Source organism: Bufo gargarizans, chromosome 3 (assembly GCF_014858855.1).
Source record: "Bufo gargarizans isolate SCDJY-AF-19 chromosome 3, ASM1485885v1, whole genome shotgun sequence".
In the NCBI taxonomy this organism is placed as follows: domain Eukaryota; kingdom Metazoa; phylum Chordata; class Amphibia; order Anura; family Bufonidae; genus Bufo; species Bufo gargarizans.
The window spans coordinates 290,434,859-290,452,838 of NC_058082.1; the positions used below are offsets into that span (position 1 = coordinate 290,434,859).

A 17,980-nucleotide genomic window follows, 5' to 3' on the forward strand; every position below is an offset into this window, starting at 1 on the left:
TTGAAAGTCAATGGGGGACGGATCCGTTTCCTATTGTGTGTCAGGACGGATCCGTCTTGCTCCGCATCACATCGCGGACTGTCCACGATGGGGACGCAACCAAACCGAACAGAATGCATTTTGGTGCATTCTGTTTCGTTCAGTTTAGTTTTGTCCCCATTGACAATTAATGGGAACAAAACTGAAGCGTTTTCTTCTGCTACTGAGATCCTATGACGGATCTAAATAGCAGAATTGAAACCGCTAATGTGAAAGTAGCCTTAACATAAATAAATCTAATATTTGGCTTACAGTAATGATGATTTCTGTTTCTTTCACAGGATAAGTGTTCCAAATTGCAGTCCATCTGGCTCCTGGTGTTTTTGTCTGGCTGCTCAGTGCTTTTGTATTACACTTTTTCTTCTCAGGCACTTTATTACAGGTATGTTTGTTTTTTACACATTAAATATACACATAGTTATTAATGTAAACTGAATCCTATGCTGACAGGAAGGTACAGTAAGGCAGACCTCATTCAGATCATAAGCACTGTGAATATCAGGCGCTTACACAGATCAGCCATAATGTTAAAACAATGCCTAATATGGTGCATCTCCTCCTTGTGCTGCTAAAACGGCTCTGACGCAATGAGGAATGGACTCCACAGGACCTCTGGAAGTATCTTGTGGTATCTGGTAGCAAGATTTTAGCAGGAGATGATTTAAATGGGTTGTCCACCTTTTGGACAGTGTGGTCCCCAATGCACAGGGTGGATCGAGACCCATTCAGCTTGAATGGGTCCGTGATCCGTCCGCACCTCCCAAAAATTGAACAAGTTCTTTTTATTTTTTGCGGTGCGGAGGCACGGACAGAAACACTACATAGTGCTTCCGCGGGGTTCCGATCCGTGCTTCTGTTCCACATCTCTGTGATTGCGGACCCATTCAAGTGAATGGGTCCACATCACTTGAATGGGTCCACATCCGTGATGCGGAGTGCACATGGACCGGTGCCCGTTTATTGTGGACCCGCCGTACGCGGGCCGCAATACGGCTACGGGCACACAACGTTCGTGTGCAAGAGGCCTTAGGCTGAGTTCACACTTCAGTTATTTCCATCAGTTATTGTGAGCCAAAGCTAGGGTCAAATACACAGAACAGGTGAATATCTTTTCACTATACCTGATCTCTGTGTAGGTTTCACTACTGGTTTTGGCTCACAATAACTGAAGTGTGAGCTCAACCTTACCTGCTCCCCGCCGCTCTGCTCCTTTGGTCCGCTGCGCTCCTGTTCTGTTTGTCAACTTCCGAAGTGGACAGTGACACTTCTGCCACTGCAGCCAATGACTGATGGCCTGGATAACATTTCCCCTAAGTAGCACATCTCGGAGCCACATGCTGCTTGTGGGACACGTCACTGCTGCAGCCAGTGATTGACTTCAGCCCATGACCCCTAGCTGCTCCCTACGTTGACAAGCAGCAACCAGACTGTAGTGTAACGAAGGAAATGGAACCGAGCGGTAGGGAAAAAATAAGTATGCTTCCACAGGTCCGACAGGGAGGGAGGGCTGCCCAAGAGTGTTTCAAAGGTGGAGAACCCCTTACAGGAGTTTTCAGAGGATTAATTTTATTGAAAAACTGGGTCAGAGGGAGTATAAATAAATGATCGTTACTCACCTCACTGATCCCCCAAGGCTGTTATGGTCCCAGCTCCTATCCTGGTCTCTGGCTTGACACGCAGGAAGTGGTTTGGACTGACCAGTCACTGGCTGAAGCGGGTCATTGCTGAAGCCAGGGATTGCCCAGAATATGTTTTAGGAAGTATTTTCTATTTTCAGGCTACTTATGATTTCTTTCTCCTGTTTTATTTTATTATAGTTTGATTTTTATGACTCCGACTCTGGGACCTTTGCAGTTCTGGGATGCTTTGTGGGTTGTGGGTATAACAGACTTTGTGGTGAAGTTTTTCTTCATGGGCCTGAAGTGCTTGATTCTCCTGGTGCCTTCTGTTATGATGTCCCATAAATGCAAGGTAAACGACTACAATGTTGGATATGCCTTCATCATAGTTACAGTATATCCATTGCTACCTAAAAGGCTTGGAACCCTTTTTTTTTTTTTTTTTTTTTTTTTACCAGTTCCAAACCTCTGTGACCCCCCCCACAGATGCCGAATAAGATTTGCTGCAATGCTAGGTGTAGAGTTCCTTTAGGCTAGTCGTCCCCAATCAGCTGCAGTGTCAGAGAATACTTTCAATGAAGGTCCTAGTGGCTGGACCCCCACTGGACAGGCACAGAGTCAGTGTCTATGGCAAGAAAACCTTCTCTCTAAATCGGGGTCGGCAACCTCTGGCACTCAAACTACAACTCTCTGAATGCTCCGTTGACTTCTATGGGACTTAGAAGAACTGCCAAGTATGTTTGCCTGCTTGGAGTTGTATTTTCATAGCAGCTGAAGTGCCGAAGGTTGCTGCTCCCTGCTCTAAATACTTTCCAACACATTGTGACATCACTGCTTACATCAGCAAAGTCATAATAAGTTCCTATGAGATCTGGTCATTTTTTTTTCCTAAAGGTTTCACAGCTCCTTAGAACACCACCTAACATGATTGGCATATTATCTGAATACCTCACTTTGCTTGGCATTCAGCTACTTATTATGTACTTGTATTACTGTGCAGGAACGTGTATTATTCAGCATCATTCTTTAGTATATAGTGAAAGTCAGATGGATCAGTGGAGTTTTTTGCTGCAGGTAAAAAAAAATGTAAACATATCTTTTGCAATATGTTTATAAATTGTAAAGAAGACTTTTTGGAAGCCTCGCTGCCCTCTATTACTTCCTTGGTATGCCGGGCATGGGTCCCTATTGAATCAAGTTCCTGGAGAGCGGGAGAGCTTTCTCACTGCACCTGGTAGATACTGCCTCACTTGGATGGATAACTGCACCTTTCTGTTTTAGGGCTTCTGGTACATGTGTCTGGAAGAAATGTCACAGTATTATTGTACGCTCGTCTCTACACCAGTCTGGTTCCGTTATCTGATCGATTATGGGGCTCAAACCAGTGGAGCTGAATGGCATTTTGGTATTCTGTTGGCTTTGCTCTACCTCATCATAAAAGTAAGTGAAAGTATGCCTGCTACATTTTATATTTTCTCAGACATGTATTTCCTATATTTTATTATGGCCACAAGGTGCTCCGTGTTCTCCAATGCTGACTAATTTTGAGTAGTGAGCTGTGTAAAATGAAGAGTCCTCAATGCCGCCTTATAGCTTAGGCCTCTTTTGCACTTGTGTTATTGACTTTCTTTATAGGAGCAAAACAATGGAAATAAAGGAAGTGCCAGAAACGGACCCCCAACAGATGCCTTTGACTATAATGGGTCTGTTCATATTCCACTTTTTAGCAGAGATGGTCTTGCCTGCAGGATTTTTCTTTTTCTTTCTCCCCTGTTTGATATAAGCCCAGAACAAAGCCTCTGACGCATGTGCAAATAAGTCCTAAGGGTAGGTTCACTTATGCAGAAGCCAACTCCAGTAGTCTTTTCTGCGAGAGGAACAGACTTACCGGAGTTTACTGTATCTGGCTTGGCTAGATACTGCCACACACCGCCAGTTCCTCATTGACTACAATGGGATCAGTCTGCTTTCCGTCATAAATGCCGGCTTTCGGCTAGACAGATACTGCTGCCTACAGTATTTGTCCATCCAACAGCAGGCATTTATGCCAGAAAGTAGTCAGGTCCCACTATACTCAATAGAGATCTGGTGGTGTGTGGCAGTGTCTAGCTATGCCGCATAAACTAAACTCCGGTTTAGACTAGGTTTGGTTGCCGTATATGTGAACCTACCCTAAGCTAAGTTGTTTGATACTGGGTAACTTGACAAGCTTGTTGACTGTTTCCAACAACAATCTGAATTGTGACTTCACTCTAGACTGCAGTAAGATAAGTAATATGGACAACAGTTTTTTCAGCTCATCCCTCATGACAGCACAACAGGAGGTTGTTCCCCTTTGACCTTCTTGGGAAAGGAAACAGGTTAAAAATTCCCTCCCACCTCCACCCACCAGTGTTTTTCCTGTCCCTACAGGGGATAGATGCAGAGAGATCCCTGCTCTAGGGTTGAAGAGATTCTACAAGAACTTTTAGGGCCTATGGCTGGGACTAGGATCGGGGGGTGTCCGGCCTCTCCTTCCAGGTCTCGAATAGCCTTGCTAACACCTCTTGGGGTAGAGGTCCCTTAGTAGCCCGGAACCCACTTGGTGGAGTCTGAGCCTATAGGTGGGTTCTCTGATGGCCTGGGTTCGATCGTTGGGTTCATCCTCATCCTTCCTACCCTATAAGTGGCTGTGCCAATACCTCTTATGTGGAAGTCCCCTGGCTTGCTTCTAAGCCTGATGAAGTGGGTAATGCAGCTGGTGGTTACCTCACTATGGACAGCTATGGGTTCATGGAGCTTAGATCCGCTGTTCCTTAACCCTAAGTTCACACCTGAGCGTTTTACAGCGCGTTCAAATGCGCTGTAAAACGCTCAACACGTGAAAACCAATGCTTCCCTATGGCCCTGGTTCACACTTGAGCGTTTTACAGCGCGTTTGAACGCGCTGTAAAACGCCTGACGCATAAACAAGTTCTTGAGCTTTTTTGGGGGCGTTTGTCGCGCGTTTTGGCCATAGACTCATTGGACAACACTGCAGTCAATCACACAAACGCGCGTTTACTATTGCAAAAAACGCGCATAAAAACGCGTGACAAATACGCGTGTTTTACGGGATTGCGCATAAGAATGCCTGAAACAGTCAGCAGCTGGAATGGGGACTTTTCTTTTCTCCTTACCAACGCTCCGTATACAAGTGTTGGCAGAAGCTGCATGACATTATTGGTGCTTGCTTTGGCAGCACATACTCCAAGATTGGTAAGTAAACCATGCATGTGTTTAACCAGCTGAATTGTCTCAACGGTTCTAATTCAATTGACAAGGTCACAGACTTAAATCTTTCAGGTCTAGCAACCTGGCTTAGTTATGTCTGACTTAATTCCTTTATCTAGGAAAAATTTATACTGTGCCTGGCGTGCCGCCTCCTGGTGCCTAGCGTGACACATAAAAGTAACAAGGTAGGAGGCAGGAAGTTAAGTTAAAGCTAAAGGGGTCCTAAGATGAAGACCTCAGGTAAGGCCCCAGTGTGACAAAGATTAGGGAAAGCCTAGAAGAGGTGAGTGGTGGTTCAATCTATGCACTCTACTATCATTTGGGGAGTAGCCTACAGTGCCTATTCATGATCTACAGTTTAGCACAAAGCTGTATTTGGAGCCACATTCCTCCATTGACAATGTGGACAATATTAATGGAAATTGTATGTGATTCAAGGAGTGCAAGACATATCTGTACCGGCCATGTGATTTTATAGGGTATAGTATACTCTACACCTGGAGATAGTATGGGTCAGCCTGACATTAAAGGAACTTTAGTGTGACCAGAGCATTGAAATTTAGTAAAGATCCTACCCAGACCTGTTATAATGGGAGGCAGCACCATCCTGGCTGGCAATTTGTCTTGTATGGATTATAGCTATCCCTTCTATGGCAATAAATTGGTATATCTACCTCAAGACAAGTGATTTTCAGTAAAGGTCAATTTTTGCCCAACTAAACTCTTCTGTTATTCTATTTGCACCTAAGGGTGCTGATGTCACAAACATTAGGGACCCTGCCTTCATTGTACCTAAAACCCATACCCTCAAGGGCACCTCTGTCGCCTCCGGGAAGAGACTCCGCTCACTGCACGCCAACCCAGGGAGCTACAAAATGGCAATAGAGACTGTGCATTCCTCTGTCCACATTCACACTTCCAGCCATGCTCACACATAGAAGCTGTGGCTATGTTTGCTGCACAGGTCCTGTAACCTTTTGTCACTCCTCAGTCCCTGTGTCTCCTGGCTAGTGCCATGTAAAGATCTTCTCTCTTGAGTTCATACCAACACCTCCTGGTACGGGATCCCAAGCTTGTCCTGCATCGGTATGAAGTTAATGGTACAGTTTGGTTAACTCATCGTTGATGTCCATGCCTGCTGTGTGCCAGTGCTTTCAGCTTGGCTCGGTTTCTTACATATACCTTGTAGACATCCGGAGTTGGTTGTTTTATCATATTATAACAATTAAGCTCTTGTAAATAAACTGTAATGGGGGTCTCCAGTAAATATTTCCTCTGTATAGTGGTAATATATGATGTTACAATATTTTATCTGGTTTTAGAGTGAGTCACTTTTACGAATGGTACTTCCATATGTACTATGCTTAGAGGTAAAGGGCATCCTTTTTATGGCCGATAATTTATTTTTCCTCTAAGTAACCCCTTAAGGACCCTGCCATTTTTCACCTTAAGGACCAGGCCATTTTTTGCAAATCTGAGATGTCACTATGTGGTGATAACTTTAAAATGCTTTTACTTATCCAGGCCATTCTTGGATTGTTTTCTCATCACATATTGTACTTCACGACAGTGGTAAATTTGAGTCAAAATATTTCATTTTTATTTAGAAAAAAAATACCAAATTTACCCAAAATTTTGAAAAATTAGCAATTTTCAAAATTTCGATTTCTCTGCTTTTAAAACCAGTGATGGTGATACCTCCTAAAATAGTTTTTACTTTACATTTCCCATATGTCTACTTCATGTTTGGATTATTTTGTAAATTACATTTTCTTTTTTTGGGACGTTAGAAGGCTTTGAAGTTTAGAAGCAAATCTTGAAATATTTCAGAAAATTTCCAAAACCCACTTTTTTAAGGACCAGTTCAGGTCTGAAGTCACTTTGTGAGGCTTACATATTAGAAACCACCAATAAATGGCCCCATTTTAGAAACTACACCTCTCAAGGTATTCAAAACTGATTTTACAAACTTTGTTTAACCCTTTAAGTGTTCCACAAGAATGAAGGGAAAAGGTAGATGAAATTTCAGAATTTCACTTTTTTGGCAGATTTACCATTTTAATCAATTTTTTTTGTTTCACTAACAAAGCAAGGGTTACCAGTGAAACAAAACTCAATATTTATTGCCCTGATTCTGTAGTTTACAGAAACACCCCATATGTGGTCGTAAACTGCTGTACGGCACACGGCAGGGCGCAGAAGTAGAGGAACGCCATATGGTTTTTGGAGGGCAGATCTCACTGGGATAATATTAAGTTGCCATGTCACATTCAAAGACCCCCTGATGCACTCCTAGAGTAGAAACTCCCCCAAAAATTACCCCATTTTGGAAACTACGGGATAAGGTGGGATTTTTGTTGGTACTATTTTAGGGTACATATGATTTTTGGTTGCTCCATATTACACTTATTTTGAGGCAAGGTAACAAAAAATAGCTGTTTTGGCACCGTTTTTATTTTTTGTGATTTAAAATGTTCATCTGACAGGTTAGATCATGTGGTATTTTTATATAGCAGTTTGTTACGGACACAACAATACCAAATATGACAACTTTTTTTGTTTTGTTTCAGTTTTACATAATAAAGCATTAATTGTGTCTCTGAAAGTCAGTGTTTTTTTTTGTTTTGTTTTTTCATTTTTGTCATTTTTTGAGGGATGAGATGACTATTTAGTACGATTTTGGGGTGCGTATGACTTTTGGTCGCTTGGTATTACACTTTTTGTGATGTAAGGTGACAGGTGCCTTTTTTTTTTTTTTTTTTAAACTGTGTCCACCTGAGGGGTTAGGTCATGTGGTATTTTTATAGAGCAGGTCGTTACGGACGTAGGGGAGGGACATTTTAACCTCGAAGGTTAGAGGGGAACAACCTCCTGTTGTGCTGTCATGAGGGAATCTCTGCAAACAGGATTACCGGTAAGTCTAATTCCTATTATTCATTGCAGCTTTATACTGTATTTAGATTTTTGTTTATATATAACAATATAGTTTCAATATAAAAAATATATCATTAAGGCACTAAAAAAAAAAAAAAATGTTTGTTTATATTAAAGCCCACATGATTATGGCATGTATTGTTTCTTTTCAGCTTTTTGTCGTTTTTGGACAATGGAAAACATCTGCTGATGTATTACGACTGTTCTTTACTCAGCCTGTAAGTAATCTAAAAGTATAATTCTATTAATACAGTAATCTAACCATGGGCCTGATTGTAAATGTGTGATCCCCTCAATATAAAAATTATTTGTGACCCCACCACACTACATATGGGAAAACCCGTTATGGCTTTCAGTCCAGGATTGTTATCTACGTTTTTGGCGCTTATGCTGCCTAATTAAAGTGAATCAGTTGGGAATTCAAATCATAAGAACTCTGAAAACTACCTGAAACATACAGTGTTTTAGAAGGTAATGTATAGTCTATAATTCAATAAATGCAGTCTTGGATTGTAGGCATATAAGCACTGGTCCTTTAAATTATTCAAATTCTCTACTTGACTAGAGAAATGTTTGTGATAGTAACATTAAACCCCTGTATAGATAACATAGGAAGCGTCGTTCACAATAGGAAATAGTCACAACTTATCTACTCTCCCTCCCTGCACAGGGACTTCTTCCACATTCACAAAGCATATCTGAAAAACTGTTATAGAATTCTATTAACGTCTCCAGTGTAGTGTATCTATGGTCCATGTTGCTGCTGTCAAGCAGATCTGTAAATGCCGTTAGCAGCAGTTCAGGCAAGTTGGCTGCCCCTATAATCATGTACAGCAAATACTATAAAAAAAAAAAATATACAGTCTGAAAATGAAAGCCAGAGAGTGACATATGGCTTTTTATCCAATCTTTGTATTAGGCAGTATATTCCCTTTAACTGGAATTAAGTTGCTGCTGTACATCCTATGGAATTGACAGGGAGCTGAAAAGCTGTAGGACTTGGGTCCCTTTGTTCTCTGCTGATCATATGAACGGCATATCCAATATAGGGCTGGGACAAGGTCCACCACCAACAGAGGCTGAGCTGCCCAAGTGCGCCCCCCCCCCCGTCTACCCCACCAGACATTTAGATGTCATTTATTCCTGCAGCTCTAATGCTCTGATCACTGATCAGTAGATGACTCAAGTCAAGGCCCCCCCCCCCCTACCATTTAGATATGTATGTTTGTTATTAATCATCATCCACCCCAACCCACCCAACAACTCCAGCCCCCCCCCCCCTCTCCCCCGGGGGGTTCCTTGTAATTTTACCCATTTACCCTCACTACTCCCTCCATCCTCCTGCGTGGCCGGCAGGCGCGGCAGCAGCAGCAGCGACGTGGTCAGTGGCCTGCCTGCTGCCCAGAGGCTGGGGAGCTGGCCTGCGGCCTGAGGCTGGAGCTTCCCCAGCCTCTGTGTCAGCCCGGCCCTGATCCCATATGCTATAATAGATGATGGGGATGCCCATTTTGAGATCTCTCTTCTGTCATTTTCTTTCTGTTGTTGTAGCCTTGGCTTTATTCTAGGGGTGCACCGAAATTTCGGCGGCCGAAAATATCGGCCGAGAATGCACCTAATCTGTTTCTGCCGATATTTTTACATATCGGCCGGAAATAGCGGGGAGGGACTGGGAGGAGGAGCTGGGGGCCGGTGCGTTCACTGTGCTCCGGCCCCCAGCTCCAGTAGTTATAAAATGTTGTACAATTAATAAGCATTCTATTCATTTGGCCCCCCTCTGCAGTATTACATTCAATACAGCCACATCCTACTCACAGGGCTGTGCTGGCCGGCCGGGCAGACGAGCGGAAGCGTCACGACTGACGTCACATGCCTGCGCCGCCTCCTTCATTCAGAAAGTAGGCCGGGCACATGACGTCAGTTGTGACGCTGCAGCTCCTCTGCCCGGCCGGCCAGCATTAAGATGACAGCCCTGTGAGTATGATGTGGCTGTATTGAATGTAATACTGCAGAGGGGGCCTCATGAATAGAATGCTTATTCATTGTACAACATTTTATAACTACTGGAGCTGGGGGCCGGAGCACAGTGAACGCACCGGCCCCCAGCTCCTCCTCCCAGTCCCTCCCCGCTATTTTGAAATATTTTCTATTAATCTATTAATTGTACAATGGGGGCTGTGGATGGCACTGTTATGGGGTGGGGGTCTGTGGATGGCACTGTTATGGGGTGGGTGGGGGTCTGTGGATGGCACTGTTATGAGGTGGGGGGGGTCTGTGGATGGCACTGTTATGAGGTGGGGGGGTCTGTGGATGGCACTGTTATGGGGTGGGTGGGGGTCTGTGGATGGCACTGTTATGAGGTGGGGGGGTCTGTGGATGGCACTGTTATGGGCTGGGGGGTCTTTTAAAAGTATTTGGGCAAAAAGCCATTTTCGGTTTCGGTTTCGGTCAAGGGGTATCCTGAATTTTCGGTTTCGGTTTCGGACCAGAATTTTCATTTCGGTGCACCCCTACAGTTTATTCATATTAATCTGTCCCATAATTTCCCTCTGTTTTTTATCTTTTTTTTTTTATAACTGTCCTTAGGACGTTGTCTTTCTTATCAAAGGTTATTGTATCTTCCACCATAAATTCTCCATCATTGAAGACAAGACAGTCTTCAGCATACATGTTTAATAGTGTAATTTTAATTTAGAGCCATCAGATATTTATCGTAAAGCTTGTGTGAATTTTTATTTTTTATTTTTTTAGACCAGTCTTGCCATTTACGCTTTCTACAAAAGGAAAGACTGGTGTTCAGCCATGTGGAAACTATATCTTTATTGTTTGGCGCCATTAGTGCAATGCAAGCAGTTATTTAATCCAGTGGGCTCGCTACCATTCCTGCTATACATATGCAAATTTCAGGCTGAAGTGTGTGTTTGCAGACTAAATCGTGGCAGAATTCCCATTTGCAGGCTTGAAAAAAAAACATCAGGCACTAATTGGGTTTGACACCTTTTAACTCCTTGCATGAAGCTTCCTAGCGTGGTGATAGACTGTCCCATATCATATATTTAAAGACATGAGCACATAACTGTTACCAAGAGCATTTTTGCGGATTCGTTGTAAAAATGCCTATACATGTCAGCAAAAAGGACAAGAATAGGACATGTTCCATTTTTATTTATTTTTTGAAGTGAATGGGTCCGCACCCGGGCCGCAAAAAAAAAATGCGGCTCGGATGCGGAACCAAACCACGTTCGTTTGCATGGAGGCTAATGCAGTAGTAATGGCATATCCTCAAAAGAGATCCAATACTGAGCCAAATCATTCTGGAAAATCCGAAATTTACGTACAGAAGAGCCAAAACCCTTAAAAATATACTGGCCCCCAGCAAAATGAGATCTACAATACATTACCCCAACGATGAAAAAGAGTGATGCTCCAAAAGGGAGTTTTAAATGTGGCCATTCGAGATGTCTCTGTTGCACCAATATCTATCAACGTTCATCTTTTAATAGCAAGAGCACTGGGGAATCATTCGAAATTCAATCCCACTTGACCTGCAACTCGAATCATGTTATTTATCTATTGGAGTGCCCCTGCCACCTACAATATGTGGGCCGTACAATACAAACTCTACGCAAACGTTTCAACACACACCGTTCAAAAATCCGAAAAAAGTATATGAAACACAGTGTGTCCAGACATGCAGCAGAACACCATGAAGGGAACCCAGCGGGGTTCACTATAACACCTATTGAACATATTCCATTACATCTCCAAACAGACACCCAGTACATCAGACGTCGAGAGATGTATTAGATTTTTAAAATCAATAGTTTGAACCCGTATGGTCTGAATGAGGCGTTTGAAATTAATTTATAATGGGGATATTTATTTATTGATTTATCTACCTACCTTTATATACATATATACACTTTTTTTTTTTTTTTTATAAAATTTTAATAATTTTTATTTTATATATATATATATATATATATATATATATATATATATATATATAATATATATATGTGTGTGTTTTTTTTTAATTATATATATTTTTTATATATATATATATATATATATATATATATATATATATATATATATATATATAATTATATATTTTATAGTCTTTTATGTGGTTTCACATTTTTTTATGGAATTTTTTATGGAATTTCATATTTGATAAGAATTTTTTATACATTTTTATATACATATTTAATTCATGCTTTATTTATTAAATATATATAAAGATCTATTTTTATTATCATAATATATATATATTTTTATAGATGCATTCTTACTTATACTGATATATCTGCTGTATACAATTCCCTTTACTGGAGACATACAGAAATCTACCATTTCTTTCTTATCACTACCCCTAATGGTTATTTAAACATTTTCATTTGACCTATTTATGTGTCTCATACACTTTTCTAAATGAGCTCGATCTAGCTCTATAAACCGATCCACAGTATCCCCTGGACCAGAACGACAAGTGGGGTAGGTCACATGATCGCAAAGATACGATCATGTGACATCCTAGCTGCAGGCCAGGACGGGCATGCGCAGCTTGAGCAAGCATAGTGCGGCCACCATCCTGTGAGAGATCCAAGCCGCCGGCCAGCGCAGACATGCGCAGTCTGAGGCGACCGGGGCCTCTCCACTTCCGCCCTATGCTAGCAGCGGCACCATGCCAGCATAGACTTCCGGACTCCCGAGTCATGTGACACTAATACCAGTGATCACATGACCGGAAGCGATACTAAATGTGTTTGACTTGCAGAAAGAAAATATGATCTACAAAGAACTTTTAGATAAAACCCATGCGATCTTTATATATAAACTGTTCACAGTCACACTTATTTTATGGTATTCGAAAATATTGTAAATGCAGATGACACCTGGTGATAACTCCTCCCACAAGGGGCGTCACCCAGGTACATCGTTTTTGGCGGTTTTTCTGGAGTTATTCACCTATAAATAATGTAATACTTGCTATGTATATATGTAACCTGATGAAGGGGAGTGTTTCATCCCCGAAACGCGTTGTTTCCAATTAAAAACTAAAATAATCTATTAAGACTGGTCACACTGGTGGATTTGCGCCGATGCAGAACTTCTTCTTCTCTTTACCAATGCAGTAGTAATGTCACACTCCATTGATTCCCACTGAGGAAAGCCTGTCATTAAAGGGGTTATCCCTTGAATAATGTAAATGAAAATCATACATAGCCTCTTTCTAACAAAGCTAGAACCAGCCCTGGACCTCACATGGATCCAGAGATCACCCTATCATTGCTACATTTGTTAGATTTATTTCAAGCTGGCAGCTCAGTGGGGTGTGTCCTGTATGCTGCATTCGCATCCAAGTGCTGGTGTGAAAACTGTAGAATATTTTTCATGAGACTCCTTTTTAAAGGGGTTTTGTCTTTTTTTTTTTTTTTTTTTTTATCAGATATAATTTATATTTAGTTTTTTCTTAAAATACAACATTTGAAGAGTGTGTGCATTTCTTTATCAATCCAACACGCTATATAGAAGTGCTATTATACAGCTGTAAATAAAAAAATAGAAAAATCAGAGTTACAACATACACCTTTTTCAAGACAAATAACCCCCCACCTCCCCAGCCATAACCATACAGAGAGACCACCGCACCACCACCCCTACGGAGAACATGAGACAGTATTCTATGGAACGCGTTTCGGAAGGACTATTCTGCATGTGAATTTCTGTGGCGGATATCGCAATGCGCTATGTCAGCTGTCCTGTCAAGGCCAATTGTCCCCTCAGACAGTCCCTCGTTAGAGTCACAGACGCCATACCAGGGACTACGAACCAACCCTGCCATATTGACATGAATTTACCTGGGCATTTCCTCTTTATGTATACCCCTCTTTCAAATCGTAGAACAGTATTTAGTTGATTTATATACTCCTGTCTGGTCGGAGGGTTGTCCTGTATCCAGTGCTTGGCAAGTAAGACCCTAACCTGGAAGAGCATTCTTTGGTTACTCAGAGATTTCCTGTCGTCTATTCCCAACGAGTCTAATATACCCAGTACACAGATTTTGGGATCTTTAGGTACCTGTATTTGGGTTGTTTGTGTTATGATATTTACTATATCTTCCCAATACTCCCATAGTTTCGAACATTCCCAGAACATATGTATTAATGACGCCTCTGTCCCTCCACAATGGGGGGCAGGTTGAGTCTGATCGCAAACCTATCTTAGGAATTTGTGGGTTCTATATACTCTGTGAATCAGATATAGCTGGGATAATCTTTGAGATTCACTAAGCGTGAGACTAGGGGTCATTGCCAGAACTTCGTCCCACTGCTCCTTGGAAATTTCACCCATGTCTTGCTCCCACTTTCTCTTAATAGGTAGGGGGTATGATGTAGTACTTTTATGAAATAGGTGTTTATATAGCATATCAGTCCCCTAGCGGTACTACCACCTAATAACTGTTTCACTAGAAGAGGGGAGATGGACAATTGCAAACCATTCTTAAATTGCTTCTGGAAAGCATGTCTTAATTGTAGATATTGAAAAAAAGTGGTACTAGGTAGCCCAAACTCCTCCTGCAGCTGTTTGAAAGATTTCATCACCCCCCTCTGATTGAACTTGACAAAGAAATAAATAAAATACCTTTTTGTCTTCCCAAGGGGAAAAGCCCTCCAATCTGAACAGTTCCGGTAGTTGAGGGTTACGCCATAACTGCATGTTGTCGTTAAACCCAACCAGGCCTATTAATACCTTTTTTTTAGGTTTTGACCAGACCTTTTTGTTTTTAATGTGATTGTAGGGCAGTTCCCAGCGTAAGACTGCAGCCTTACTAGCTCCGCCAATGTGATCGGTGTTTTCTGTTTCATGACTACGGAGGCAATTCTGGCAGAGGGGCCCAGCTGTACATGTCGTCCCCATCCTCTAAAGTGTTGTAGCTGTGTGGCCATGAAGTACAGCCATGGTTTTGGGATGGAGAGGCCACCTTCCTCCTTGCCTTTTTTGTAGTGTTTCCATGCAGATTTTGGGTTGTTGTGTGTGTGTGTGTGTGTTCCCCCCCCCCCCCCTCCCTCGTCTAGTCCTCATGGTTGCTATTCTAGCCGTACCCTCTGGTGAACGAATCACTCTAGCTAATAGACTTCCCGTACTTTTCCCCGCCTCAAAATACTTCTGATATAAGAAGTTTGTCAGCTATTTGTAGCAGATGGTCATTAAGTTTAGCTTGCGCCTCCCTCCACGTGGAGTCAGTGCGCAGGGAAGGTGCCCCTACATAGGCAGCTTTACAGTCTTTCACCTCCTGTTGTATAGCCTTGGTGAGTTTCCTAGTTTTCGCCTTTACGCCGTTTAATTTTCTGTATATACAAACCCCTTATGTATGCTTTCATGGTATCCCATACCATCCCCATGGCTGCTGAACCTATATTAGTGCTAAAGAATTCCAAAATCCGCTGTGTAAGAGGATCCCCTTCATCCAGTAGTTGTATCCAAAATGGATTAAGTCTCCAGAGAGATGATGTAGGATGACCTCCATCCCTGTTAAATTGTAATCCTATATGAATAGGAGTGTGGTCGGACAGGCTACGCGGTAAGAAGTCTATTAGGGAGATGTAGTACGATGCCTCCAGCGACCCAATTGGTAAGTCTATTCTGGACAGGAAATTATGTTAAGTAGAGAAACAGGAGTATTGATAAACCTGTGGGTAAATCATGCAAATCTAATTCTTGTAATGGCTTTGCCAATGAAGTTTCTGTAGCATTTGTTAACATGGGACCTTGGTGAAATGTATCTAACTGGGGATTCAAGTATTTATTAAAATCACCAAGCATAAGTACATGAGGTCCCTGAGTCACAAATGTCATCACTTTTTTCAATACAGCGCAGGAGTAAGGTGGGGGGAAATATATGAAAATCAGGAAAAATTGCACCCTACATAAAGAGCAGTGCAGGCAGACGCATATGCCCTCGGGATCAATGTCACTGGAGTGGCATTGAAAGGGGACAGCCCTATGCACTAGGATACTAACTTCCCTAGCATATGTAGAAAAGGTGGAATGGTAGGCATGTGAGATCCACGGTTTGTGTAATGGTCTCTGGGATTGCTTAGACAGATGCTTCTCCATGAGACACAATATGGCTGGTTGAAATTTTTGTGTAGACATGAAAACTGCCTGATGTTTCGTGGCATCCCCCAGGCCTCTGACATTCCATGCTATAATCTGCACCCTATCCACCATCATTCAGAGAGATACATAGATGTGCAACGGGAGAACCCATATAGATGGAGCAGTGTCTCCTAAACCAAAAGGGGGTGTGCATGTCGTCTCCCCCCAAATTCCCTCCCTTGTAAACCTTTTAACATAACATTCCCAACCAAAATAGTGCCAAAAAACTAATAACATGAGGCACATAAAAGTTCCCGAAGCCAACAAGAACGACGGCATAAAAGAGTATTAAGTATGTAAATAAAAATACAATCCTGAAGTTAGAGCCCTGAGCAGCGCTAGTATACATATAACAATTGGCATCTTGGTTAATTATTTCACATATATAAATACCTTGCCTAAGGGCAGTGGATTTACCGCACCTGCCTATCGTATACTATAAAGGGTAACAAAAAGAAAGTGTCATTAGTCAGGGTGCCATGAGGAGGAGGGAGATGCTTATCGCCATTTGTCATGGAGAGACACAATTGTCCCCTTTTGGAGTCCCTATTGTAGCGCCTCTGTTCTTCTAGTCAGCCAGTTCTTTCATTCAGATCCACTCAGTGGGAGGCCTCTTCCGGCGAGTCGAAGATGTGGATCGTTCCTCCCGCCATCACTCGCAATCTGGAAGGGTAAAGCATTGAGTACTGTACGTTCTTCATACGCAGGCGTCTTTTGACCTGGAGAAATTTTGCTTTACGCCTCTGCACTTCTGCTGAGAAATCCGGGAATTTTGTGACCACCGATAAGTAGATCTGGGTGATCTCTTTCTTTACGGAGAATATTGTCCCTGTCTTTTCATCAGCTTTGGTCTAGGGCAGGCATGTCCAATCTGCGGCCCTCCAGCTGTTCCAAAACTACAACTCCCAGCATGCCTGGATAGCTTACAGCTATTAGAGCATGCTGGGAGTTGTAGTTTTGCAACAGCTGGAGGGCCGCAGTTTGGACATGCCTGGGACTCTAGGGCATTGATGGCGAACCTTTTACAGACCGAGTGCCCAAACTGCAGCATAAACCCACTTATTTATCGCAAAGTGCCAACACAGCAATTTACCTTGAATACTACAGTCTAATATAGAATATCTTCCATGTACTTTATCATTTATCTACAATAGCCTGCCTACATTCAGTGCGCTGCCTGTGCTGTTCATAGTGCGCCCTGTGCTGCTGAATGGCAGGAAAAGTCTACGACATATTGGTACACCATAGACTTTTTCCAGGGTGTGGGTGCCCACAGAGAGGGCTCTGAGTGCCGCCTCTGGCACCCGTGCCACAGGTTCGCCATCACTGGTCTAGGGCAGTGATGGTGAACCTTTTAGAGACCGAGTGCCCAAACTGTAACCCAAAGTCCACTTATTTATCGTAAAGTGCCAACACGGCAATTTACCCTGAATACAACAGTCCAATATAGTATATCTTCCATGTACTTTATCATTTATCTATAACACCCTGCCTACATTCAATGCGCTTCCTGTGCCATTCACAGCCCGTCCTGCACTGATAAATGGCAGGAAAAGTCTAAGGCATATTGGTACACCATAGACTTTTTCCAGGGTTTGGGTGCCCACAGAGAGGGCTCTGAGTGCCACCTCTGGCACCCGTGCCATAGGTTCGCCAACACTGGTCTAGGGGGTCCTCCCGGTGGTGGTGGACGGAATGGCACCCTGCGTGCCCTTTCAATTGCAAACAGGGGGAGAGGGAGTCTCGACCAAATTTAGTCTTGAACCAGTCCTCAAAGAATTGGAGAGCGTTAACCCCTTCCGCTTTTTCAGGGACCCCCATCAAGCCAAGATTGTTGCGGCGCGATCTATTATCTAAATCCACCGTTTTGTTTATAAGGAGGGTAACGTTGTGAATTACTTTGGCTAGATCATGTTTTATAGGTGGTATCTGGTCTTCTATATGGCTCACTCTCTCCTCAAACCTGCTCACTC

At 42.6% G+C, this 17,980-nt stretch overlaps 1 protein-coding gene across 1 annotated transcript in view; it reads left to right on the top strand.

Moving 5' to 3' along the window:
* RNFT1 (ring finger protein, transmembrane 1) overlaps positions 1-17,980 on the top strand; it is a 42,997-nt gene that overhangs the window by 16,187 nt on the left and 8,830 nt on the right. The window contains exons 4-7 of the mRNA XM_044286293.1: positions 321-421; positions 1,857-2,010; positions 2,940-3,098; positions 7,997-8,062. Of these exons, the coding sequence (XP_044142228.1) occupies positions 321-421; positions 1,857-2,010; positions 2,940-3,098; positions 7,997-8,062 (480 nt within the window). The remainder of the gene's footprint in view (positions 1-320; positions 422-1,856; positions 2,011-2,939; positions 3,099-7,996; positions 8,063-17,980) is intronic.